The sequence below is a fragment of the Esox lucius genome, chromosome 14 (assembly GCF_011004845.1).
Source record: "Esox lucius isolate fEsoLuc1 chromosome 14, fEsoLuc1.pri, whole genome shotgun sequence".
In the NCBI taxonomy this organism is placed as follows: domain Eukaryota; kingdom Metazoa; phylum Chordata; class Actinopteri; order Esociformes; family Esocidae; genus Esox; species Esox lucius.
The window spans coordinates 21,392,165-21,418,979 of NC_047582.1; the positions used below are offsets into that span (position 1 = coordinate 21,392,165).

Sequence of the window (26,815 nt, forward strand, 5' to 3'; positions counted from 1 at the left end):
CATATCAGAAAATGACAACATTTCAAAATACCTCGTTAAGTATTAATAAACTGTCATTTACTTTAAGAGAATACTCTGCAGGCATGCCAATGCAGCTTGGGATTATTTGATTGACATTTCTGGTCGAGTAGTGATAGACGTTAGTTCTGCTTCAGACAAAGCATTTCTTTATAGACCAAGGAAATGCCAATTCAGTGGAAGTTTAAAATGATCTCCAGAAACGTTTTTGTGTCTGCATTAAAAAAATAAATAGTGTGCCCTTCCAAATGCACAACTAAGCCGTAACCAAAGAGGTTTCAAGGCACCACAATCCATATATCTGAAAAGGGTATAACTGTGTTTACAGCTCATAATTGCAGTTTCATAAATCATATATTATATAGGAATGTCTGCTAGACCATTGTTCAGGTTTACGATTGCAATGTCCCCAAACAACATTATTGTTGGCTGAACACAAGGTGTCTGACTGGAATAAACTTTGAGGCTTTAGGGACTCACTGGAGCTCCTGAGGCACCATCTGGACCTGGCTCTCCGGCAATGCCCTGAAACCCCTGGATGAAGAACAAGGAGGGCAAATGAATGACTGATATAGCGGAAGAGAGGGATTATAACCTTATAACCTGGGTCTACTCAATGCAAAATGTAAGTTGGAATTGATTCATATAATATATAAATTATATTATATAAATATAATATAAACTATAAAAAGTATGCACAATGCTGGTAGATCATTCAGCATTTATAAGTATATTTCTTTCGAAAAGTTGTTTAATGTCAGCTATCTACTAACTGTGTCTAAAGGTGTACAAAGGTAAACTGCATCTCATTTAATGAGTTACAACGTCACACACTGGCTATACCCCTAGCCATCTCTGCACTGGGCTGGGGTCATAGTCAGGACAGGACGGAAGGTGTGCCTCTAGCCACCTCTGTTCCTTTTGGTCTCCCCAATTGGAGGCAGTTGTAGATCGTTGCCTCCAAGTGGGGACCCTATTTATGTTCTAAATGTGGCCACACCCAGTGTGGTTCATTGTGGTTTTGTGTTTTCCACTGGATACCCTTTGTTACTGGTTGCTGCTTTTGTTTTGTCTTCCTTTTTTGATTAAACATGGATTACGTCCACTATTCTGTCTCTGCGCCTGTGTCCTACCACACTCACAACCGTGACATACAACTCATCTAGTAAACGTCAAAAATGTAGTAATACCTGATTATATAAATTGTTAAGTAAATGACCACTTTCAGCTACTTTGTATTTATGGATATGTCTGTGGCAATCACATAACATTTCTGTTAGCCATCTCTCTGCTAACTATTGCTGTCCCCTTATCCTCCCTCGAAATCTGAGTTGCGTCCCACTAGGGTCTGGTTTTCTACTACTCTCTCCATGTTCTCTCTGGCTGGGGATGAGGCCATGTAGTCGAAGGTTGTAACACAATACACCTTCAAAGTTTCAGAACCCCTGCAGGTGAGGTGAATGACTGATACACTGTAGAAACCACTTTCACGCCTCATATTGTATTATCTTCATACTGCACACTCTTAAGTTTATATTAGAGAGTGTGTGAGTGTGTGTGTGTGTCGATAATGTGATATCACTGACCCACCCACTCACACAAACTTTTACAGCTCCCGTTTAGAACCGTGAAGAGACACCCGATATTGTTAACTAGCTCTGTATCAAGTACTTTCCAATGCTATTAAAATTCTGGTCCAAGTCTGCGTTTGTTTTGATTGCCTGGTCATGAATCATATAAAAAACGTCATATAATCCAGGGGTGTCCAATAAAATGTGATAAGGTGTTTATATTTATTTCAGCACCTCGCACTGCCCAGCCAAAAATAGCTGAGCTGGGAGACCGATATCATTGACCACCCTGTGCATTTAAACATAAAGGTCACAATGAGAAGTTCTCATTGCAACTTAGTTCCATAACGGCCTTTAAGTGAACCATGTGTATTGTATGACTATCTATGATATAAATATGCATTTCATTTGTTTTGCACAATGTCTCTGCTTGTTCTTACCATTAGGCCTTTATTACCAGTTACTCCTACTGAACCAGAGATGCCCTGGAACACATGAGAACTACTGTCAGTATACATGAACAGAAGTCCTAAACAACCCTTGTGGAGAACACAGACCCCCCCCCCCATTAACAGTGACTACATAACTACACATTTAAACAACTTCTTGCCATGTTTACTTTAAAATGTAATGATATGAGATTGAGGTTGATGAGTGATGAATTTCAAAATGCATTCTCAAGTTTTTTTGGTAACTCTGACATGAGGCAGGGCTGTGAAGATTGTCATCTTCTGTTCAGAACCAGAACAGCTTGAGTTCCCCACAGATAATTATCTAAAGAAGCCTGCGGTCAGTATACACAATTCTGGTTTCTTATAATTTTCCATTTTCCAATAATTTTCCATTTTGGAATTCTGGAAAAATGGGAATTAGGGATAAACATTTCTTAACCCTACAAGGGACAGTTTAATATTATTTTTTATTACAGCTATTATTTCTGAAGAAAACTTAGAAATGTCTTCCCAAAGATCTGCCAATATATTCAGTGAAGACAAGAAAAAAGACAGGCAACAGAGATACTTTTCTTTGGTGGTGTATTTGGACACATTGCTCAGTGTGGATTTAAACAGGCTTAGTGTTTTCAGTGGTGTGATCCTGGTATTGAAATATGATCTAGAATGGGAACCTGTGTACCAGGCTTTCCTTCTGGTCCCTCTGTCCCAGGTGGGCCTGGCAGACCCTGTTGAAGACAAGTGCCAACACACACACACACACACACACACACACACACACACACACACACACACACACACATACACATAATAAGAGAACATTCAGCAGTCTGCTGTCTTTACAAATATGACTCCTGGGCAGATTTAGGTATTCACTCCGGAGCGTTCCTGTAATTGCAGCCAATAGTTTGGAAAGTAGTGCTTACGAGTCAAACCAGGTCCCTGTACAAATGTCATCCATTTGCTATGATATATTAAGACCTGTAAAAGCGGTTGCCACTGCCTAAGCACAGAGCTGCTATACATTTAAAGTTATTTTAAGTGTTTAAAATATTGTTAAACACTATTTTCATTTTTAATTCATTGACTTCTATTCCTAAAATCTGTTGTTTTTGAGACACACATTTTCAGCTTGACTGAAAGGTTAATGTTTTTTTACTTGGATAGCTATAGCTAGTGAGCTGGCTACGGTTTTTGTTCGAAATGCATCTGTACACAGTGCCAACTTTTTTGTTTTACTTGGCTGACAATCCCTGATTCCATTGAGAACATTAGTGGAGGAAAGAATAGATTTATTCTTGGTCATGATTTACCTGTACTGCCTGTCTGCCCCAGCTGTATGGAATAGCAAGTGACCAGGGTGGGAGGGCTTAGAAATGATCAGAGTAGTGAGGAAAGTGGTCTACTATTCTAAACTTTGTTGAGCTTTCTGTTTCCCAGAGCCGTAGAGCCCAAGTGAGTTCCACTTGGAATTGGTAGATAAGACAAATCTAGTTTTAGGAATTTGTTGGAATTAAGCCATATTTCAGGTTTTTTACAGGACCACTCCCCAGAGCTAGTAGATACTTTTTTATATCTCTGGTTGCATATTGAATGAGGGAGTGATCTGAAGGTCTTTGGAAACAACTTGCACGATAGCTTTTCCTAAAGGCTTCCAGTCTGCAGTAATGCTAGTCACTACTTGTCCATAAAACTCTCTCTAACTCCCTTTATACCCGCAAGTTCATCTAACCCATTACCAAAATCGCTAACTGTGCCATTAAGATATTGGAGTGCATTTTAATTAGTGGGATAATCAGGGAAACTCACTATCTGTAAGTTGCTCTGGGTAAGAGTGCCTTAATGACTAATATATACATTGAAAAGATAATTTGCAGAAGCTTTAAGTCATTCCATTAGATAAGCCCATTTCTCCACTAGTGGCTGTGCTTACCGGTGAACCAGGCTGGCCAACATGCCCTCTCTGTCCAATACGACCCTGCGTAGAAGGGGGTAGCACCAATCAGAATCCCATTCAAATATCATTTGCAAGAATTAAAGAATCATTCCAGTAGCTTTCCCGTAAATCTGTGTACTTAGAAATCCCAGAAAGTGTTGCTAACCTGGCAACGCCTGGAAAGTTAGTGGGTAACTTCTGGAACCCTCATAAACACATTCAATGCAACAGTGTCCTACCTTGGTCCCTCTGTGTCCAGGCTTGCCATTTCGTCCATCTGCTCCCCTGTTGCCCTTCACAGGAACACAGAGGTTTTTATTTAAACTATAGCTGGGTGAAATGGCACTCCATTGGATTCTACCCAAACATAGTGGAGTACAGATGGCAGTTTGGAACTATTTAAGAACATAATCATTCTGACCAATTTGAATAGGCAGAGTGATAAAAGAATGACATTGTAAATGTTCCAATGAAAGTCTTCTCTGACCTTCAGCCCCTCTCTGCCAAGTTTTCCCTGAGGGCCAGTTTCTCCATTCTCCCCCTGTAAGGTGAGTTAAAAATTCCATCACTTCTAGTAGTTAAGTGGTATTATAACTTCAGATAGAGTAATAAGACAGAGAAATTGCTAACCTGAATGCCTTTTGTGCCAGGATAACCTTTGAACCCTGTAAATCCAGGAAAACCACTTGGGCCCCTCTCTCCCTGAGGCCCTTGAATTCCTAAAGGACCCTGAACACCCTGAAAGAGACATTTCACAATACTCATTCACAATAAAGATCATACAATAAACATCATGCAATAAAGATCATACAATAAATATCATGAAGTAAAGATCATACAACAAAGAGCATACAATAAAGATTATACAATCAACATCATGCAATAATGTGTGAATTAATAGTTATAGTTCAGCTGAAAGTGTACAGGTCTCCAGAGGGTGGGTTCTTACTCGGTTCCCCTTTGGTCCAGGGTCTCCCCTGTCTCCAAATGGTCCTCTCTTCCCCTATGGAGGTCAGACAATAGATAGTGGTCAGAGGAAAGTACAGCTAGTAGTAAAATAAAGCATACAACCTAATGCTTGTGTTTTGACTCAAGTCAATACAAAAATGTTTTATATCTTATTCCAAATGAATTTCTGGAAATGCAGCCCTAATACTCACAGTAACACCAGGAACACCTACTGGACCTTGTGTTCCCAAAAGCCCCTTCAGTCAAGGAATGACAGAAAAGGGACTGTTAGTTCCTTTAAGCTAGATTTCCATTCTTCCAGCAAATAGACATGGTGGCTTATCAAATTACAGTCATTTTTAAATACATCTTCCCTTTTATGATTATAAAATGTGTCTAATCTATAAACACAACAGTATAATTGATTGACAACATAAACTGACAGAGTGTTTAATCTTTTGTAGGACATGCCAAATGATAACAGCATTATATATGAAACACTGTGTAGGGTTTACTGATAGCTAGAGGAGAATCACATGCAAACTGCCTGGGCATTGGTTTCTGAGCCATTCCAGCATTTAACATCCTCTCTAAATAGGTATCTTAATATCCTGTGAAAATATATTGTGGTCATCATTCAGACAATGTGACTTGCTAATATTAAAACGCAGTGTCTTTTGTGCACCCAAGCACCATAACTGAGCTTTCTCGTTAGTACCGACTCACACCAGAACAAGGCAGTTGTTGCTTGTTCATTATGATTACAAAACAATTGTAAGCCATTAGCTGGTAGTATATAGTGGCTGCCTCAGGCTAGACTGGATTGTAATAGAGTTTGTTTACATGATCAAACTCTTTTTGCACCTAGCTATCCTAATGCACTCAGTCACTCTGGAGAAGAGCGTTTTTCTATATTACAAAAATGCACATGTAAAATTTGTGTGTGTGTTTCTGAAAGGAACAATGATGTTTAGGTGGGTTTAGTACTGGGTACTATTCTACTCACCATGGGCCCCTCGAAACCTGGCTCACCCCTTAAACCCATTTTCCCCATAGGCCCCTGAGGAAGCAGAAAAGAAACACAAATGGGGTTGGATAGTAGGGTTGGGATCAATCCATCTAAACTGTAGTCAATTGTGAAATTGTAAACTGAAATTCCTGTTCCCATTCTAAATAATGAAATATTTAGGAACACTGACTTAAGACAAGAAAAAAGCAGCGGTTTCTGTCTGTGACTGACTTGATTTGACAAATACAGACACTTCCTTGGTCATCATCTTGTCAGAAACAGCAACAAAGATGAAATGCAAATGGTTTCTCCAAAGGCAAAGCCTAGAATCAAGACTAGACTTTGTCTGCTTTCTCGTGCATGCACTGACAATGCAAACAAACACATCTGCCAAATATGGAACACCTTGGAAGCCAATTGTCCAATTCGTTTTGGTACCCGAAAATGGGTGTTCTATAAACAAAACAAACTGTCATTTCTAAATGGTAAATCCAATGGATGAAATGTCCAAATTAAAACTGACAGTCAGCACTTTAAAGCTGTAGTCACACCGTCCCAACATACAGCTTTTTGTTCACAAATGTATTTTACAAATATTTTCTAGCGCAACAACTCCCAATGGGATTTGGAGAATCTATGCATCCTTATGCAGCTTGAGGGAGTCACCATAGTGTGATAAGTAAACCTCTGGATGCCATGCCCCCCCCAACCCTGAGTGGTACTGGGTCATTATGCACCTCCCTATACATGTCTCCCAGCCACAACCTGTACAGCACAACCAAGATATTAACCCCGTCCACAGATAGCTGCACCAGTAGGGAAAAACTAGGAAGAAAGAATTTCATAGCTAGTGGTTGGGTTGGCAAAACGCTATATAAGCATTAGGAGAGGCATTCGATGCCATAGCCTGGTATATCGCTGCCAGATTAATAAAACCGCCCCATGTAATCAAACTTGCCCTGCATTGATTCTCACTGCACACTTATTATTGGCCTAATTCACTTGATCTACTAACAAATCATTTCCCACAACAGCTACCTTCTCCTGGGCACTAATTATGTTCATCACCAGTAGCTGAGCCAGCTAACTCCATAACGCACTTACTCAGGGCAGAAAAGACAGTTGCTGCTTTATTAAAATCTGTTCATTGTGATAAAATGTTGCTACAGCAGTTAACTAATTATCTATTTAGCTTATTGCTGGAACTGGTTTGGATTCAGTTTTGGATTTGGCTTGAGTTCTCTATCGTTTCACTCTATTGTTTAATCCTTTTCTCAGTAGGTCACTCCAGTGAAGGCAAGTTAGAGTGGTTGATGTTAGCATAATTTTTCAGGGCAGAATTATGTTTATGAGAGAAGAGACTTACATGGTCACCTTTTGGACCCAGGGCACCACTCATACCAGACCGTCCCTGTGAAAACAGGAAAACAGTACATTTCACCTCAGATTAAAGTAAGCCCCTCCCACCCACATTTTGAAATCCATTTGACAGTCAATTATCTGCTCCAAATCTCGGATGTGGATAATTACAGTGCAGCTGAGCGAGACTGACCTGAATTCCCCGGAGTCCTGGAGGTCCATTCTCGCCATCCAACCCTTGGGGCCCCTGGTGAAAGCAGCACAAAACAGGGTTGGGCAATGTACATAGAATATCACTAGCATTTTCCTTATAGTTTCATGGGCATAGACCACTGAGAAAACTACATATAGGACGTATAACTATATATATATATATATATATAACTACATAAAGGACTTACAACTATAGGCTTATTAGGCTAAGGGAGGTGGGGACCAGCAAAGCATTCCATCGAGCTGCTCTATCAACATCCTTAGGTGCAAAAGCTATTTATTAGCAGGATGAGCATTTTCCTCCAAGCATGTTGTTCTCGGGTAACAATCTGGTTGATTGAGTAGTGTAGAGAGACACAGAACAACTCAGTGTGTTTTGGTGGATGCAAGTCATAGTGTCCTGCTCTCACAAGCCTGTTGGGAGTTGATACAATAACATTATCCCTTGACTCCAGTCGCAAAGAAGACCCCTGAACACTACATCCTCAGTCCTTGAATGACCTTTTACATTCTCACATCCATACAAGGGCACTTGCCCATACAAGGGAGATAGATGATCAGAGTAAGCTAGCTCACTGAGGAGATCACTAGCTAGCTCCTCACAAAGAGTCTGACCGTTGACTAAAGAAATCACTGAATGGGCTCAGGAACACTTCCAAAACCATTTTTTGTGAACACAGTTTGTCACAGCATCCACAAATGCAAGTTAAAACACTACCGTGCAAAGAAGATACCACATATAGATCCAGAAATGACATTGTGTTATCTGGGCCCAAGCTCATTTAAGATGGACTGAGGTGAAGTCTTGATAAATCAAAATGTGAAATTCATTTTGGGAATCTGGGCTAAAAAGGAAAGGAACCATCCGGCATGTTATCAGCACACAGTTCAAAAGCCAGCATCCATGATGGTACGGGGGTGCATTCGTGCAAATAACATGGCTGACTTCCACATCTGTGAAGGCACCATTAATGATGAACAATATATACAGGTTTTAAATATAGGGATTACATGATTTGCACATCACTGCATTTTGTTTAAAATTTTTAATTTTACACAGCATCACAACTTTTTTGGAAATAGGGTTGTACTTAGCAGCTGTAATTTGTAAAGTCTAGCCAAGGTTTTATCTACTAATTGGACATCACTGAGTTGGGAGTTAAAATGGGTAATATTTGAGAATATTTTATTTATGAAACAAAGAAAACTCAGCTAGCAAACCTATCCTCTTACTTGGGGTCCTCTGGGGCCAATGACTCCAACAGGGCCAGGCTCTCCCTAAAAGATAACAGCAAATTACTTTTAGACTGACAATGAAAAACTAATAGCTAACAGTAAAGTTGCTGTCAAGTTTATACACCACCTAAAACAACGTGAAGACCCATGTTCATTGGGATCCAAATGTAACCTCACCTGTGATCCGTTAACACCTTGAGCGCCGACAGGTCCTGTTAAACCTGCAGCTCCCTAAGCAACACAAAAATACACACAATAACTGATATTATATGGAAGCATTATATACATTACAAAGCATTGGGATCCTGTGCTTTATTGTATGTTACAATACATAGTAGGACAAGTCCAGGATACAATATACTCACCATTGACCCAGGAAGCCCTGGGGGCCCATCAAACCCAGCCTCACCCTTTTTCACAAACACATGGACACAAGTCAATAACACACTCAACGTTTGTACCAAACGCTGGCCAGTACGTAACAGTTTAGTATTGTAGAATTGCCTGAGTTACTTACATCAGGTCCGGGGGACCCATTGGGACCCATGGCCCCTCTGAGTCCCTGAGGTCCCTGAAGTGAAGACAAGAGACATACTTGTATGTCAAAGAGGAGAAAAGGAGGATGCAAACCAAACAAGCCAGCTTGACAAAAGAGACAGCTTCAAATGGCACTCTATTCCCTATAAAGTTCACTACTTTTGACATGCACCCATAGGAATAATAGGGCACTTTGATGGTATTTTTCTGAACACAAAGTGAAAGAAACACTTACTGGAGGACCGACAAACCCAGGTCGGCCTGGTAAACCAACAGAGCCCTACAGGACAAAGCAAAACATTGAATTCACAATAGAGAGATTGAAAAAAGAAATCAGCTAAATGCATTCAAGAGAATTATAGGTACACTGGCATCCAAAAGTTAGGAATTATGTAGGTTATTATTACAGATTTTGTTCTCATGGAAAAGTGGCCAAAGTGGCATTCAACTGATTAAAATGTATATTCAGGACATTAACAACGTGGAAATGTAAAAAACATAGAACCTAAACTACTTCAAAGTATTTCACGCTCCACATGTAGCGATAACAGCTTTGGAGATCCTTAGCATTCTAGCTGTCAGTTTGTCCAGATCTGGTGACATTTCACTCCACGCTTCCTATAGGACTTGCCATAATCTGTTTTATTTTTTGGCCAATACCATTTTATTCTTTTTTTAAATTCTGTGATTCCGTTTTATACACTTTTATTTTGAAGGCACAGTAAGTTCATTGGAAGTCTTATATAACGTTGACTGTGCTGGCCAGTCCATCACCGTCAGTACTCCTGAGGACTGCTTCATCCCCAAATAGTTTTTGCATAATTTAGAAGTATGTTGAGGATTCACTATTCTACTGCATTATGAGATTGGCCCCTCTTAATTTCTGACCGCAGGGGGTGGCATGGCGTTGGAGAATTGAATTATATCCCTCCTTGTTTAGGGTTCATTGCTCTCTGTATAAATCTCCATGTTTTCCAGCACTAAAGCACCCCCATACCATCACCTTTCCTCCTTCATGCTGGACTGATGGTGTTAAACATTCCTCCGCCATCTTTTTTTTCACCCTTCGTCTCAAATACATTGTCCTGTTTGAACCAAAAACTACTTCAATTCATCGGTCCATAGCACACTTTTCCAATTATCTGTTGTCCGATGTATGTGTTTCTTTGCCCACTCTAACCTTTTCTTTTTTTGTTTTCTGTTTCAAAAGTGTCTTTTTTCTTTGCAATACTTCCCATAATGACTGCACCCCTAAGTCTTTTACTGTACATGAAACTGGTATTGAGCGGGTAGAATTCAATGAAGCTGTCAGCTGAAGACATGTGCAGCATCTATTTCTCAAACTAGAGACTTTGATATACTTTAATTGTACATCTTGGCCTTCCACATCTCTTTCTGTCCTTGTTAAAGACAGTTGTCCTTTGTCTTTGAAGGCTGTAGTATACACCTTTGTATGAAATGTCAAGCATTGTACAGATAACGGTTTATATTTTGGCTTTTTCGACATATTATTTACCTTAAAACATGCCAGTCTATTGCATACTGTAGCAAATCATAAACAAACACAAAGACAATGTTAAGCTTCATTTAACAAACTAAATAGCTTTTAGCTGTGTTTGATAAAATGGGAAGTGATTTTCTAGCACCAAATTAGCAATTTAGAATGATTACTCAAGGATAAGGTGTTAGAGTGATGGCTGCTGTATATCGGACCTGTCTAGATTTGATCAAAAAAGACTGCTGTTTTTACATCAGTAATGTTCTGACTATTCTTTGTGATCAGTAGAATGCAACTTTGGTGAAAAATGTAATACAATTCCTTCTGAAACAGAAGAATATGCACATTATTCCAAACTTTTGGCCGCCAGTGTCTCCAAATCCAAAGACTTCTGAGGCAAAACTGTATGTATGTGATCTGTACAAAGAGCAATAAGTTAGTGTAGTACTAATTCTATCCACTAAGGAGCAGCATGTTCCAACAAATAATCTTAACCAATGAAGACTGGGGATGTTCATAATTCAGTGAGGTACTATAGTAATTATGGAACAATAGTCAACAATCACAACTGACTTAAAATTACCTTCTCACCCGGTCCTCCCATATGCCCTCTTGGACCCTTGGTTCCAATTAGGCCCTAATAACACATTATGAAGCATTGTACATATTTAAAGCATGTGATTAAACAAATCATAGAAAGATGTTCTTGATCGGTACTCTTGATCATGCCGGTGGTTCACTGTTTAACCCTCACCTCATCACCTCTTTCTCCTTTGGAACCACCTTCCCCCCTGTACCCGAACGGTCCCTACACATGGTGAGACAGCAGTCATCCATATAATTAAGCATTTAAAAAAAAAAAACATTTAACCAGGAGAATCGACTGAGAACAAATTCTCATTTGCAACAGCGACCTGGCCAAGACAAAGCATAAAACAGGCTGGACAACGTACACAAGATATAAACATTCAAAATACAATAAAGAGTCATATATTACATATATTACAGATCGAATATGTTTGTGCAAGGTGATGTCTAAGAGGTAGGGCAATCACAAAATACAAATACAACAGAGAGTCTATATACAAATAATGGTATCATCCAATCAGCATTCAGGATTTAAAGCACTCGGTTTATAAGCACAGGTATACAATGCTTAATTTGTATATCAGGAGGTCCCGGAACACATTGGGGCACATTGAGAGACATGGGTGAAGTTGGCAAATCAACGTGAATAAAGCACATCGGTAGCGCAAATAGTGGAAGTCCCAAGGTCTTACGCTGCTATTCTATTGTGCTGGGGGATTGGGTCAGTTCTCCTTCCCCACTAAGTTCTCCTTCTCCACTATAAATTGTTGTTGATATGAGGAATGCATTTTCTGAATTTCCCCAGTATCCTCCTGTTTTAAACTTTAGGAGGACATGAGGTCCTGGTCCACACCTGGGGAATACCTGGTTTGGAGGGCCCGTTGCTGTCCCTGTCCTAGTCCATCTGGTCATACTTCTGACCTAGTCTAAATTTAAGTAGACTCTGAATTTAGCCCACATGCATTTACTAATTATTCCAATTGGACTCTTAATATTTCACCCGGCACAGCAAAAAGAGGACTGGTCACCCCTCTGAGCCTGGGTCCTCTCTAGGTTTCTTCCTAAAATGTGGCCTTCTTAGGGAGTTTTTACTAGCCACTGAAATTCAACACTACTGTTGTTTGCTCCTTGGGGTTTAAGGCTGGGTGTTTCTGTAAAAGCACTTTGTGACAACTGCTGTTGTAAAAAGTGCTTTATAAATACATTTGATTGATTGATTGAATACAAAAAGCTAAACCTTTCACAATCTTGTCAGGTAGTGCTGAGGGTGCAAGATACTACAGGAATAGGCACATTTATGAACTCTGCTTGCTTTTAGTAGAGTGTTAAAAGTGCAAAGCGAACACAGTGATGGAAAAAGACAAGTCATGCACATCAGACCGGATCTGTGACAAAATACGTGCTGGAACAAACTGAGGAAAATCTGAGAGGTGCTGGATCCTGTTCCTGGCAGGATCCGGCTCAAATGAACCACTGCTGGCAGAACATCTGAAATGGTGTTCATCCTTCTCCTTATATAGCACACCTCTTAGGGAATATATACTGGCTCAGCAGAAGCGTTCATATAAAAGAGTTATCATGTCACTACTGAGTGGTCTTTGACCTCACCTGCCGCCCAGGATCACCTGGCCTCCCAGGCTGGCCATCCTGGCCATTTTCTCCATCTTTCCCATGGAGCCCTGGTCTGCCGGCCACACCCTTTGGGCCTGGCTCACCCTGTAATACAGCAGACACAATCAGAGGCTGTTATCTCTGACAAATACTGCACCACCCTTTCAGAGGCCGAAGATCTATGACACACCCTGCACCACCCTATCAGAGGCTGAAGATCTATGACAGACACTGCACCACCCTATCAGAGGCTGAACATCTATGACAGACACTACACCATCCTATCAGAGGCTGAAGATCTACGACAAACACAACACCACCCTATCAGAGGCTGAAGATCTACGACAAACACAGCACTACCCTATCAGAGGCTGAAGATCTACGACAAACACAGCACCACCTTAGGATCTATGATATGGTTGTGAATTTGGCAACATGTGTGCCACACAGCCCAGAAACCACATTCTTGGACAGAGAGGAAGAGTTTACAGTACAACTGTACTCAAAACCTCAGCATTCTTTGACGTGGGTTGTCTTGTAAGACCCATCACGTCACGGCACTGTATTGTTCAGTTCAGCTGAGGTCTCTGACAGGCTAGGATTACACAATATTGCCTCCTGCGGTTGCACCCCAAATAAGTACAGTATATCCATTTAAATGAATTCACACTCTGAAAGCATCCGATTTTAGTTAATCTAAACCCTCTCAACACGTTTGCCTATAGTAGAAGTCATCCAAAAGTTACTTTCTCTGAGCTGAATGCCAAAATATTCCTCCTACCCAAACATACCACATTTTAACCCTAGAAAATATAAATAGTTGAATTTCATATAATTGAAATGCTTTGTCAAACTACTTAACATGTTTTTGTCTTTGTTGAGTCTTGACAGTGTTTGCAAAATATGTGCCATGTTCTTACATTACTAATATCCTTGGCTGGTTATTTATAATGTACAAATAAACTTTAGTGTGATCTGCCAGACCACACTAAAGTTTATTGGTCCACACTTAATGTTTATTGGTCCATAGCGGCCATGTTGTTTTGTCATGAAAATATTACAAATTACTAACAGGGTGAGGCAAAATAATATTAACATTTCGCATATTTAATTGCTTCTTGTAATGCCGCCATTTTACTTACCATCTGGCCAAACAACTTAGTAGATTCTGGAACTTTCAGGCATCTTAGTCAAATTAGAGCTAGCAGTATTGAAGTATTGGTGGAGACAGATCTATAGTCCCCTTTGCTTTCATTGTGACTAAGGACATCCAGGTCCAAAAACATTTAATGTTTCTACAAAAGGCAAAGATTTATGGAAAATGCTCAAACAATGCTCAAACAAAAAGTTTTTGAACTAAAATGGATCTCAATGGAACTCTTTTTGACCAGCGCCCACTGGGAAAAGGGACTCTTGGTATTGTGCTTAGCCCGGTATATATCTACAGGAGGTGCACGTGGCCACAAACATTTCTTCATTTCTTCTGTCATCATTACTTACTATTTCTCCCATCACCCCCGGAGGCCCTCGTAGGCCAGGATCACCTGCTGGCCCCTGGGTCAAACAAGACAGGCAGATAGGGAGAAAGTGCGAGCCGGATAGACAAAACAAAAGTGTCATTCACAATACAAATGCCAAACAGTATTAATCAACACTTCTGCTGTAATGTAGAACGAATGTAGGGAACTGGATTCAGACAGAAGCCTAATTTCATCTGAGCAGATGGCCAGGGCTTGGAACATTATTAGAATAATAACATCCAAATATTTGTCAAAGGAAAATCCAGTGCAACTACGCTTGATGCCAAATCCCCCGACGAAGACAGACGGGACAAACAGTTTTAATCATTACTACGCAATTTAAACCAGTACTCCATGGTGGAGTATCCAGATGAAGAGCCACAACCAAACGTTCAGTTTGCCAGGAAGCGGGGTTTCACGCACCTGTGGGCCTGGTTTCCCCATCTCTCCAGCTGGTCCCGGGGGTCCCTGCTCCCTCTGCAAGCACACAGAGACGTGTGATGAAGAACCACAGCCTGCAGTGAATGTTATGACCCGTAAACTCTGTAAGACCCGTATTTTGTCCCAAATAGTCTCTCTCAAGCTAGTCGACTACCTCTGCAGTCTTCTGGCACCCTATTCCTTGTACTTTGTTCTATTTTTGACAAGGACCCATTAGGCTCAGGTCAAAGTAGTGTACCATATGGGGTCTTTTAATTCAACCCTGGAGCTCAAAGACAGTTCCTCTGCTTTTTCAATTACTCCCCTTTAATATGGGACTGATTTAGACCAGGTACTGTAGGCTGGTGCAATTAATTATCAGGTGGAAGAGAATAATAGCAGGCTCCAGAGTTACTCCAAACCCCAGTTACTGGAGAAATGTCCATTACTTACAGGCCAGCCCGCGTAGAGCAACTGGTAGAAAGATGTATGCTGGAAGAAACATGGAAACATGACAAATTATTTCACTTGCACTGCAAGAATCCAAATAATGTAATAATATATACTATATATTGATTCCAGCATTATTATAACCATAATTCATATAATTGCCACCTCAAAGGGACATTTTACTCATAAAATAAAGTTTGTCAGATTTTTTCAGGCTTAGCATTTCTGGTTTTATTCAGTTCCATGTCATCGTTTTAAGTGTAAAATCAAAGCTAAATGTATTATTTGAAACAGACACTCTGGCCACATGTCTCAGTTCAAAGACCAGAATAACAAAGTTTCCATCACTATTATTTTATTCTTACACTTCATCTTTATTCAATAATGTCCTTGCAATATTCCATCGCACTGATAGTCATACTATTTAAACAGCCTGCAGATGTCGTCAGACCCCAAGTGCTCACAGCAACTGTAGTGTAGGGTCAAAGACTGGGAAAACCTGTGATGTCTGGGAAAACGTCTGGGTAAATTACATGAATTTACCCAACAATCCACTATTTTTGAAATCCAGAATATTTTCCAGAAATGCCTTGGAGTTTTTGGGGTGGGATTCGGAGTTGGAGTAGAGGTTTAACAGGTTGGTGTTGGGGGATGGAGTGAGGTTGATGTTAATTAAGGTGGGTTGAGGTCGATGTTAACTAAGGTAGAATGAGTTTGATGTTAATTGAGGTGGGGTGAGGTTGATGTTAGTTTTTGGTGGGGACAGGTTTGATGTGTGTGGTTGACTCACCTGAAACGCAGCCCACTCCTCAACAGTGTTCTTCCACAGGTAAAAAGAAGGCAGGCCAGGAGGGCCCGGGGGTCCTGGATCCCCCTGCCGCCCAACACGCCCCTCAGGCCCCAACTGGCCCTGATAGAAACATTATTGGTATTAGGTAAATTAGCACATAAAACGTCCGCTCAGTTCCAAGACTAACAGTCAGTCATATTAAACTGTACAAATGAGTGGGGGCTGGATTCAAGATGAGTGGGGGCTATATTCAAGATGAGTGGGGGCTGTATTCAAGATGAGTGGGGCTATATTCAAGATGAGTGGGGGCTGTTTTCAAGATGAGTGGGGGCTGTTTTCAAGATGAGTGGGGGCTGTTTTCAAGATGAGTGGGGGCTGTATTCAAGATGAGTGGGGGCTATATTCAAGATGAGTGGGGGCTGTTTTCAAGATGAGTGGGGGCTGTTTTCAAGATGAGTGGGGGCTGTTTTCAAGATGAGTGGGGGCTATATTCAAGATGAGTGGGGGCTATATTCAAGATGAGTGGGGGCTATATTCAAGATGAGTGGGGCTATATTCAAAATGAGTGGGGGCTGTATTCAAGCAGAAATCCCAGGTCACAGTGAAATCTAAAGGGAATGCTCTCCTGTATTTGCAAGATGCTGTTTGATAAAAGGAGTCAACTGAATTTGAAATTCTCCTTATACTTCTGTCATGCAATCTATAAAAGCTTTTTAGCAACTGAACAGCGTTATTGGGCATCACTGCCGTAAACACATTAGTTATTATGTGAACTTCAATCATTTGAAAAGAAACAGCTAACAGATCCTATCACAGTTCGATTATATACTAGGACACATTGAAATGCAAGGTCAAGCAGACTAACCTAACATATAATCAAAGGTCATCATATCATCAGTTAAAGCCTTCTCGAAACATTCCAAAATGTAATTTCCTCTTACCTTGTCACCTTTAAACCCACGTAAGCCAGCATGACCGGGACAGCCCTGGAGAAAGTTAACGACAACAGAAAGCGAGAGCGCGAGAAAGATCACAGAACACAAGACATTAATTTATGTTCATTCAGAAATCCAGGGAAGTACAGAGGGACAGAGATTAGCAACACATTCAAAACACTGATCAATCCTGAGATCTAAATAATGGTTGACAAAAAGCCCCTAAGACACCACCTTCATGTGCATTTTAATAGCGTACCGTTACAAACTTTAACAAGTAGATTCCAATACTCTGTCCACCGTCAACAGCCTGGGACAGACGGCCAGGTAAAGATGTGCAGTTTAACACAAGTCGATCGTACAACTCCCCTTCGGCCTGCTGTCTATGAAAGCCAATAGCCATTACCCTTTAAAGGGCTTCCCAACAGTCTAGAAGCCCATTAAGCCAGTTAAAAAGACAAACATTCTTAAGCCTAAAGAGCACAGTGATATGTCCATGGACAGAACCTGGTCCTTCTGACATGTGGAAGCTGTGGCAGCTGCAAAACAAGCCAGCACAACCAACACATTGTTTTCACCACCAAACCATTGCACTCCCATACCTCCCATTCAACACTAAAAGAAACATAGGATAACGTTTCCAGGGGTTATAGTGACGTATCATGTCCCATCATGTCAGCATGAGCTTGTAGCCCTCAGATCTCTCAGAAGATGTATATGAAAAGGGGACATAAAAATTCCTCACATACCGTCCACGTCCCTGGTGGTGTGTGCTATGGTGACACACATACACACACAAACAAGCGAGAATGCACACGCGCTCGCTCACGCCACCGGCCTGACATGCAGGGCGGGTCTTGTCCACTGCAGGACATCTTCCTTCATGTTTCTACAGCTACGATAAATCACAGTAATGGTGTAGAGTGATCCCAGGCTTTTACAGCAGCCTGAGATCCAGACCTAGGCTGCAGGTCCAGACTGGGCCACATGTGGCTCCATGTCTGGTTCTGGGGGCCCGGTTCAGCCTGGCCTCATCAAACAGGCACATCTGGACGTCCGATTGGGCTTGGCCGAAGGGTTAACCAATCAGAGACCCGCTGATATGATTGACGACTAATGCAGTGATGAAGGTGTGAACCCGAAGGTTATTATAGTCAATTGAAACAAAATGTCATCCCTTAAAAATGATTACCTCTGCCCAAAATCTGAGTGTGAAATAAAGAAGTGCTAAATTAAATGAGAGTTGTTCGACTAAATTGACAAATATTTAACTTGCTACAAATGTACCAATATAAGTGGATGCACATGGCATTCCGGCAGCTTTGAGAAAAGCGACTTAGCTGCTGGGTTGGGGCAGGAGGAAAGTAGATTACATTTCTTAGAGGCACGTTGAACATGTGGACACGCCCACACTTTTTATTGGAATAATCAGGGAATTACATTGAAGCAAATCTACATCAAACATTGCATAAACCTATTTATTTGTCATAAATTATATTATCACCTTGTAGTGTGGCATAAACTCAACCAATCACGTTTTCATCTAAATGTCAAATTATCGTTTCAAAAGGCGCTCCTGTATGGTCTCTGCACGCATTTCTACCCTCAAAATAATTTAAGCATTCAAGACCATTTGAATAATATAAAAAATGACATATTTTACGAAAATCTACAAGTGTAATGACTTTCAGCAATTGTAATTAGGACCACTTCATTTGCAGTTTCAATTTATGCAAATGCAACCGGCTACTACAAGGTGCAAAGCACCATCAACCAGTACACATGGCTTTCAGAATATCATTTGATTTCATTACTTAAGTTATTTTCTTTCCTTCTCTCTATCTGTCAGAAAAGGCATTTTATACTTCTCACAACAACACTGGATGTTAACATGGACTAGAGACTTTCATCCACCCTATACAATATTGTGGAAACGACTTAGGCCATCTGAGTAAATAATATAGTTTAAGGATATTAAGGCTTTCTGGGCAGTGTTTAAAAGTGCCAGTAAAAGTAGTGGAAGACCCAAAAAGCTGTCGGCATCTAATGAACAGTAATTAAAGGTCAATTCCTTTAGAGACAGAAGTAAACGTGGAGTGTGAAGAACATGAACGCTCAAGAACGGTAAACCCTACAATCTATAAACTTAGCTTGGTACATAAGAACAGGCACAGCTGAGAAAGAAGAAAATTACCTCTTTTCCTTTGGGCCCTGTTCGGCCTGGCAAGCCTCTGTGGAGCATATACATCTTGCCATCAGAGCCCAGAACCAGGTCCCCTTCCCTGGATATTATGGTTACAGTGTCTGGCCGTCCTGGTCCTTGTTCAACAGTGATTGCACGGTCATGGTCTGGGTCCGGCTGGGTGGGGATCTGTGTTGAGGGTCTCCTCTCCTCAGTCGCAGCCTCCACAGTGGGGCCCGACGTGGGGGCAATGGGGCCCTCAATCTCCTCTCTAAGCAGGTTTGAGTCTGGGTGTTCCGGGTCAAATGGTGTGTTTACTGGAGTCTTTATGACGGTCGGAAACTCCACTGAAGGCTTTTTCAGGGAATACCCCGAATCCAAATCAATGATGATGTCACCTGAGGGTTTCCCAGGAAACAGGCCAACTCCCCCCCCTGGAGTGTCTGTCGTCTTTTTGTCCGTGGTTATGTTGTCTTCTGGGAGTTTGGATGGGGTCTCAGTCTTCCTGCTGGGTTTCCACTGAGGTTTAAGACCTCCCCCATGTAGACCTGGATCAGCCAGGTCTGTGTCTTCGTCCACGACAAAGACGTCCCCCCGTCCCACCGAGCCTTTCTGACGGGGGCTCAATGTCCCGTCTCCACGGCGACTGCCACTCTGCCTAAACACATCCTATGGAGACACAACACAAACAACATTAGGGTGACGGATGCTTAATGTTTACATTTTAAAAGACAACGCACATAACCTACTGATCTATCAATCACACTGGTCATATTGACCTTTGCTTTCCCTATGGGGAACAATGCCAACAGTAAAATATTCCCAAAGCTGCTGTTGACAGCACATTGAACTGCAGTACTACCTGTGGCCATGTCCCATTGATTCCCCTATGGACACCCTCCACACTCAACCACAACAGTAAATTCAGTTGACAGGGTTGCCACAGAAGGGAGTAGTCAATTAAAGGTGCCCAGGGTGGCACAGCCTGCCTGCACTACTGGAGGTGTATGTGTGAATTGGGGGAAGACGGTGTGAAGGCGAGGAGCGAAAGATAGCACAGATGTGACGGGACTATATGTTTGTTGTTAACAGTTGTTATATGTCTTTGAGGATTGCCCTAAACCTGGTTAATCCCAAACTTTCATTGTGCCTTCATTCCCATCAGTAATACACCATGCAGTATCAAGAAAGAATGTCTAAGGCAGAATATGTGCAAAGCCAGACGCCACAATAAACCTTCTCTCATCCAGGCTCGATAGCCCTTGACTCATCCAGAGTCAAGGGCTATCTGTTGACAGACTAGGGGGAGGAGGGGGAGGAGGGCGCGGCCAGTGAGGCGGTGCTGGGACGTGGGCGCTCCACCTCTGGAAACAAAGCTCCTTTCTCCAGTCACTGTGCCTGACCCGCAGTCCGTCAGTTAGGCCCCTCCGATAAGCTGACACTAGATCTGGTCCTGGCTGCTGCTGCCTGGCTGCCCTCCAGCTTATCTACCAAAGTGTCCGCCTGACATCCCCCCACCCCCCCCAGACACACGGACTGGTGGGCCGCCCAACCTGGGCTAACGTTACAAACACACGAACACACACACCTCAGCCAGACAGGAGCCAGGGGTACTGATGAGCTGCTGTAGTACCACTCTGTCTCCCCATCTGGGGCCACACAGCCATGTTCCTCACCATTACCATCATGGCAAATGTCCAGGCAATCTACAAGTTGGCTTCCAGACCAAATCAGGAAGCTCCTCTCGCAATCGGTTATAAATAATAGGTAATTAATGTGATGATCACCTTCACATTATCGGTGCCAAGACAAAAGGCACTATTTGCCCCCTTTTCACAAGTGGCCTCTGCAGCAACGTGCTCAAGCAGGCCTTGTGCATCATCATCATCAGGGCTTTAAACCAGCGTGCTCAGACACAATGAAGAAATGTGAACTCAGCACAAATACAGGAAAAGACCATAACGTAGAGTATATTGCAAGTTAGAGTAGGGAACCATGAGGGAATCATTACAATTTTGTTGTCATTATTTTTATGCAAAATACAATCTGGCAGGCATTTTGTTACTTGGGAATTCATAAAAAACATCACATTGAGAAACTGTGAAAACCTGGAATGACAAGGTCTGTGTTCTGGGCTGTAGGTCCCATATAACACGCTCTGTGTTGACACAACTTTGACTGATGTTACTATAGGCTAGACCTACTCTATCATTAAACTTTCAATTCTCATTGGGTTTAAGGGAAAATAGGACATTCCTAGGAATCATCACAGATGTCAGATATTTAGAGTGAAGCGCACAACTTGGACAGAGACATGATTTATTCTATCTAATTATGGTGTCCTCTTGTATCAGTGCCAGACACGGTCTGTTCTGGTAGTCCCCATGCATGTGTAGCAGACAACTCTTCACTATTATGTGCCATCAAGTAAACCAAGACCTGGGGAAAGTTCCCAGGATTCTTTTTTTAGGTTGTGGCAGATGTTTTCAAAACACAGACCTGTCCAGGAGTGCAGAAGAATATTACAATATTTGTCTGATGTTCCGAAAACCTGCCCAGAACATTGTTCTCATGTTTCATTGCAGCATGTTCTAAAAACATTGCTAATATAATGGCTTCAGCCTCCAGGCGTATGTACTATATAAACACATGCTCTGGCACACGCACACGCATGTAGATGTACACACAGACACATACAACATTTACAAACACAGATGTAGACAATCACAAAAATCCCTAAATAATTGTTAGGTCCGTAAATCCATCCCAAAGACAGGTATGTATGTAGGCGATTTCAAACTGGCTGGGTCTTGCAGCATGAAGAAAGAAAATTGGCTTTTGAAAAACACACCACAATGATAAAGAAATTCATCATAATTGTGGCGTGGGCATTGGTCTGAAGATTTGAATTGAATTAGCAAATGCACTTCTCTGGAACAACTTAGTGACTCCATACATAATAACGGCTTTAAAAGCTTTTCTTATAGTGGGAGAATAGAGGGGATGAAATCGGCTAGTTCGGTGTCCATGAAGGAATGGAGATCAAGCACTGTTGCCAGGACACAGTTTTGCAAGGACACACTGTTGCCAGAACACAGTACAAGTGCCATGGGATCATATTAGACCTCAGACAAGACACCGGTTCAATGCCTCATCGAAAGACTGCACCTTACAGCACAGTATCCCCAATAACTGTCCTGGAGGGTTAGTATATACTTAGACCAGGGGAATGAATACCTGCTAAAGGACCTGCTACACCATATATAGCAGCATCTGGTCTCTCATTCAGGGACTAAAAAGGAAGAAACTTCAGGTCAGGGTCATTCCAGTTCCAGGTTGGGATTGGGGTTATGGGGTTAAATTCCCACAGGGGGGAATGTACAATAAAATAACAAAAACATATGCACTCAAGTACTGTATATACTTCTGGATAAGAGCATCTACTAAATAAATTAAATGTACACAGTATAGCTAATACATTTGACTTCAAGCAATGTACAGGTAAGCAATTAAATTCACAATGGAATAGAAATATAACCACAGTGATATGGCTTTTGAGAACAAACGTATATAAACAGAACAAAGGAAAGCTGATAGGACTGAGGTCACTGGACAGACATTCTATATGGATCAACAAAGATATACAGGGTGTAGAACTGTGACCAAAACAGTAAAATGTTGCAACCTGCAGTGCAACACCAGTCTCTTATTTGGTAATTAGGGTGCCTGGACAAAATGTACATTCTCATTGTTAATTCAACATACCGACATATCAATACCTATTGTTAAACAAACCTGTTCCAGTGAATATGAAAAAGAATTTAAGAGGTTGAACTAATCTCCCAAGTACTCACTAATCAACAACAGCTGCTGAGAAAAACCTCAAAACCCCAAGACACATTCAAGAGAAAATGTGTTAGTGTTAAACACACACAGACACACACACATTCAAACAAACCCTTAAAACACAACCTCATCATCAAGTCAACCCATTGCACAGCAATTAACATTCAAATGAACTTAATGAAAACATTATCGTGCCCTCGGTTATAGCAACACTAATCTGTTCAGTATGTGGGCGTGGTCATACTTGTGAGCGTTTAAAAAGATTTTAAGCACGAACCAATTAAAAATTGTCGATATAGTTGCATATGATCAAAGTCTACATGTTTTGTGTTTCTATTACTTAACCCCTCACATTTGGTCGTACGCTAACAACAGCAGGTGGCCACCATTCTTTCTTGTAACAAATATTGTGTCATCCAAATTCATGGTTTACTTTAGTTTCCATTCACTTTGGGCTCTATTGCCAATCCACCACAATTACCAATGCTTGCTTGGTTCTAATTTCAACCACGTGGGGGTGGGGGGGGTCCTTAAAATGTACGTCATAGTGCCTATTTTAGGCAGCACCTGTGGGGATAAGTAATACTGTGATGCGGTTAGTTATGGAACACATTTTGACTGTAGAAGTGCAGCCAATCCATCCATGGTGCAGTGTGGATATGTGCATGGTACAGGAGTTTGTGCATACTCTGCCTATAAACCCTGCTTTGAGAAATGTTTTCACATTTTCTTTACGTAGCCTCTCCTCGTCTCCATAAAAGCAGTTTATTTTTTCACAGACTGCTCCTTAGCCAAGTACTAAGGACTGTCATTAAACTGTTTGTCTCACAAACGGTCCACTTGGAAATGAATATGAATCACCATAACTTTATTAAAACATCATGTTTGCGAGCAGCCAAACTGTGGGGTTAAATTGCTTTTATTTATGTGTTACATACAGGCCTACATCATAATCCCGTTTGGATGTATGTAAACCCTTTCGATTATATAGGTTACAGTGGATATGAAACGTCTACACACCCCTATTAAAATGCCAGGTTCTTGTGATGTAAAAGAATGAGACAAAGATAAATCATGTCAGAACTTTTCCCACCTTTAATGTGACCTATAACGTGAACAATTCAATTGAAAAACAAACTGAAATCTTTGAGGGGGAAAATAAAAAACTTACAATAACCTGCTTGCATAAGTGTGCACACCCTTAAACTAATACTTTGTTGAAGCACCTTATGATTTTATTACAGCACTCTGTCTTTTTGGGTAGGAGTCTATTAGCATGGCACATCTTGTGGTGACAATATTTGCCTACTCTTCTTTGCAAAAGCGCTCCAAATCTGTCAGATTGTGAGGACATCTCTAATGCACAGCCCTCTTCCGATTACCCCACAGATGTTCAATTGGATTCAGGTCTGGTCTCTGGCTGGGCCATTCCAAAACGTTAATCTTCTTTTGGTGAAGCCATGCTTTTGTGGATTTGGATGTGTGCTTTGGGTCATTGTAGTGCTGAAAGGTGAACTTCCTCTCCATCTTCATCTTTCTAACGGACGCCTGAAGGTTTTGTGCCAAAATTGCCTGGTATTTGGAACTGTTCATAATCCCCTCCACCCTGACTAAGGCCCCGGTTCCAGCTGAAGAAAAACAGCCCCAAAGCATGATGCTGCCACCACCATGCCTCACTGTGGGTATGGTGTTCTTTGGGTGATGTGCAGTGTTGTTTTTGCGCCAAACATACCTTTTGGAATAACAGCCAAAAAGTTTAACCTTTCATCAGACCATAACACATTTTCCCACGTGCTTTTGGGGGACTCAGCCGGGCTTGGATGTTTTTCTTTGTAAGAAAAGGCTTCTGTCTTGCCACCCTACCCCATAACCCATTCATATGAAGAATACAGGAGATTGTCGTCACATGTAGCACACAGCATGTGCTTGCCAGAAATTCCTGCAGTTCCTTTAATGTTGCTGTAGGCCTCTTGGAAGCCTCCCTGACCAGTTTTCTTCTCGTCTTTTCATAAATTTTGGAGGGACGTCCAGTTCTTGGTAATGTCTCTGTTGTGCCATATTTTCTCCATTTGATGATGACCGTCTTCACTGTGTTCCATGGTATATCTAATGCTTTGGAAATTATTTTGTACCCTTCTCGTGACTGATATCTTTCAACAATGAGATCCCTCTGATGCTATGGAAGCTCTCTGCGGACCATGGCTTTGCTCTGAGATGCAACTAAGAAAATGTCAGGAAAATCCTACTAGAACAGCTGAACATTATTTGTGATTAATCAGTCACTTTAAATGATGACAGGTGTGTAATGACTTCTATTTAACATGAGTTAAATAGAAGTCAGTTATAAGAGGATGTGCACACTCATGCAACCAGGTTATTGTAAGGTATTTATCTTTCATTTTCCCCCCTTGAAGATTTCAGTTAGTTTTTCAATTGAATTGTTCACATTATAGGAGACATTAAATGTGGAAGGTTCTGACATGATTTATCTTTGTCTCATTCTTTTACATCACAAAACTTGGCATTATAACAGGGGTGTGTAGACTTTTTATATCCACTCTATACGTATTTGAGTGACTGTCATGAAACGAGAGATAAGACAATTCTGCTGAATTGGAATGTGATCTGTAAGAAAGTTTGAAAAACATAGAAGCAGAATCTTCCAAAGCAGTAAAATGCCTGTCTCAAGACTGCATATCACATCCTTGACTAGAATATAAACTAATGTCTAATCTTTGCATACAGTTTTTCTCCACATATATTTGCTTTTTATCACAGAATTCTATATTACCTTTCAGTACATTGTTTATTGAAACATAAAAAGCCTTATTGACTTGTCAGATACAGTAGCTGTCATAAAACAAATTGTTGTGTTTCAAGCTAAAGCGGTTGACTCAAAAAAGACAATGCTTATCAATCATGGGTCCAAGCCTTCTCACAAGCATTTCTGTAAAGGACTGCGCAGCATCAGTGTCGCATCAACGCCGCCAATGGAGAAGTCTGGCATGTTCGGGAACCTTCCAGAGGCAGTCAGCAAGGCTCTGCACAGCGGCCTCTCATCTGGACCTCGTCAGGGGAGGGACATTGAGGCCCCTACAGAGCAGGTGTATGGGAAGGCCAGAAAAGAAAAAGAAAATCCCAGCCGACCTTCATGCAGCCCCAGCGATGCAGGACACAGAGGAAGACAGCCAGGAGAAGGGTAGAGTGGCTCCCTAAAAAGGACCATCTGCACCCATTTCTTCCAAACCGCCATTTGGGGGGTATCCAGGAGAGCAGTTTGTCATTTAATTTAGATTTTCTCCTCTCTACCACTTGCATAAATAGCACATCAAAATGGTCCTGTGTCCGTTCCCTGTGTCTCTCCCCGTTACTTTTACAAAAGGTTTTATGGCATAGAATGTTTTACATGTATGTGTCTAGGTCAGTAGTGTATGTGTTGGTTTACCAAAGTGATCCCTACATGAAGTTTTCACAAAATATAACAGTAGATGAATGAACAACTAAACCCCTACAGTCTATTATTCACAATTTATAAAAGTTTCTCTCACATCCAAAGCTACCAAACATATCTTGTTCTGTCTAAAACATATACCTCTATGTAATCTTGTCATTTTGGACGTATAGACTGGGCCTACAGTTGAGAGTACAACGTAAATACATCACCTTTACATTAACGTCGAATCACTCCTCAAACAA

The 26,815-nt window shown here is 41.3% G+C and overlaps 1 protein-coding gene across 3 annotated transcripts in view; it reads right to left on the reverse strand.

Moving 5' to 3' along the window:
* si:ch211-196i2.1 (collagen alpha-1(I) chain) overlaps positions 1 to 26,815 on the reverse strand; it is an 80,359-nt gene that overhangs the window by 18,527 nt on the left and 35,017 nt on the right. For all 3 annotated transcript variants that reach the window (XM_010877645.3, XM_020053053.2, XM_020053054.2), the window contains 26 exons: positions 19,286 to 19,942; positions 17,098 to 17,142; positions 16,157 to 16,276; positions 15,370 to 15,408; positions 14,920 to 14,973; positions 14,477 to 14,530; positions 12,974 to 13,081; positions 11,532 to 11,585; positions 11,361 to 11,414; positions 9,515 to 9,559; positions 9,260 to 9,313; positions 9,108 to 9,152; positions 8,920 to 8,973; positions 8,740 to 8,784; positions 7,487 to 7,540; positions 7,301 to 7,345; positions 5,932 to 5,985; positions 5,138 to 5,182; positions 4,927 to 4,980; positions 4,608 to 4,715; positions 4,465 to 4,518; positions 4,217 to 4,270; positions 3,975 to 4,019; positions 2,716 to 2,769; positions 2,030 to 2,074; positions 499 to 552 (listed from right to left, as the gene is read on the reverse strand). In XM_010877645.3, coding sequence (XP_010875947.3) covers positions 499 to 552; positions 2,030 to 2,074; positions 2,716 to 2,769; positions 3,975 to 4,019; positions 4,217 to 4,270; positions 4,465 to 4,518; positions 4,608 to 4,715; positions 4,927 to 4,980; positions 5,138 to 5,182; positions 5,932 to 5,985; positions 7,301 to 7,345; positions 7,487 to 7,540; positions 8,740 to 8,784; positions 8,920 to 8,973; positions 9,108 to 9,152; positions 9,260 to 9,313; positions 9,515 to 9,559; positions 11,361 to 11,414; positions 11,532 to 11,585; positions 12,974 to 13,081; positions 14,477 to 14,530; positions 14,920 to 14,973; positions 15,370 to 15,408; positions 16,157 to 16,276; positions 17,098 to 17,142; positions 19,286 to 19,942 — 2,094 coding nt within the window. The remainder of the gene's footprint in view (positions 1 to 498; positions 553 to 2,029; positions 2,075 to 2,715; positions 2,770 to 3,974; positions 4,020 to 4,216; positions 4,271 to 4,464; positions 4,519 to 4,607; positions 4,716 to 4,926; positions 4,981 to 5,137; positions 5,183 to 5,931; positions 5,986 to 7,300; positions 7,346 to 7,486; positions 7,541 to 8,739; positions 8,785 to 8,919; positions 8,974 to 9,107; positions 9,153 to 9,259; positions 9,314 to 9,514; positions 9,560 to 11,360; positions 11,415 to 11,531; positions 11,586 to 12,973; positions 13,082 to 14,476; positions 14,531 to 14,919; positions 14,974 to 15,369; positions 15,409 to 16,156; positions 16,277 to 17,097; positions 17,143 to 19,285; positions 19,943 to 26,815) is intronic.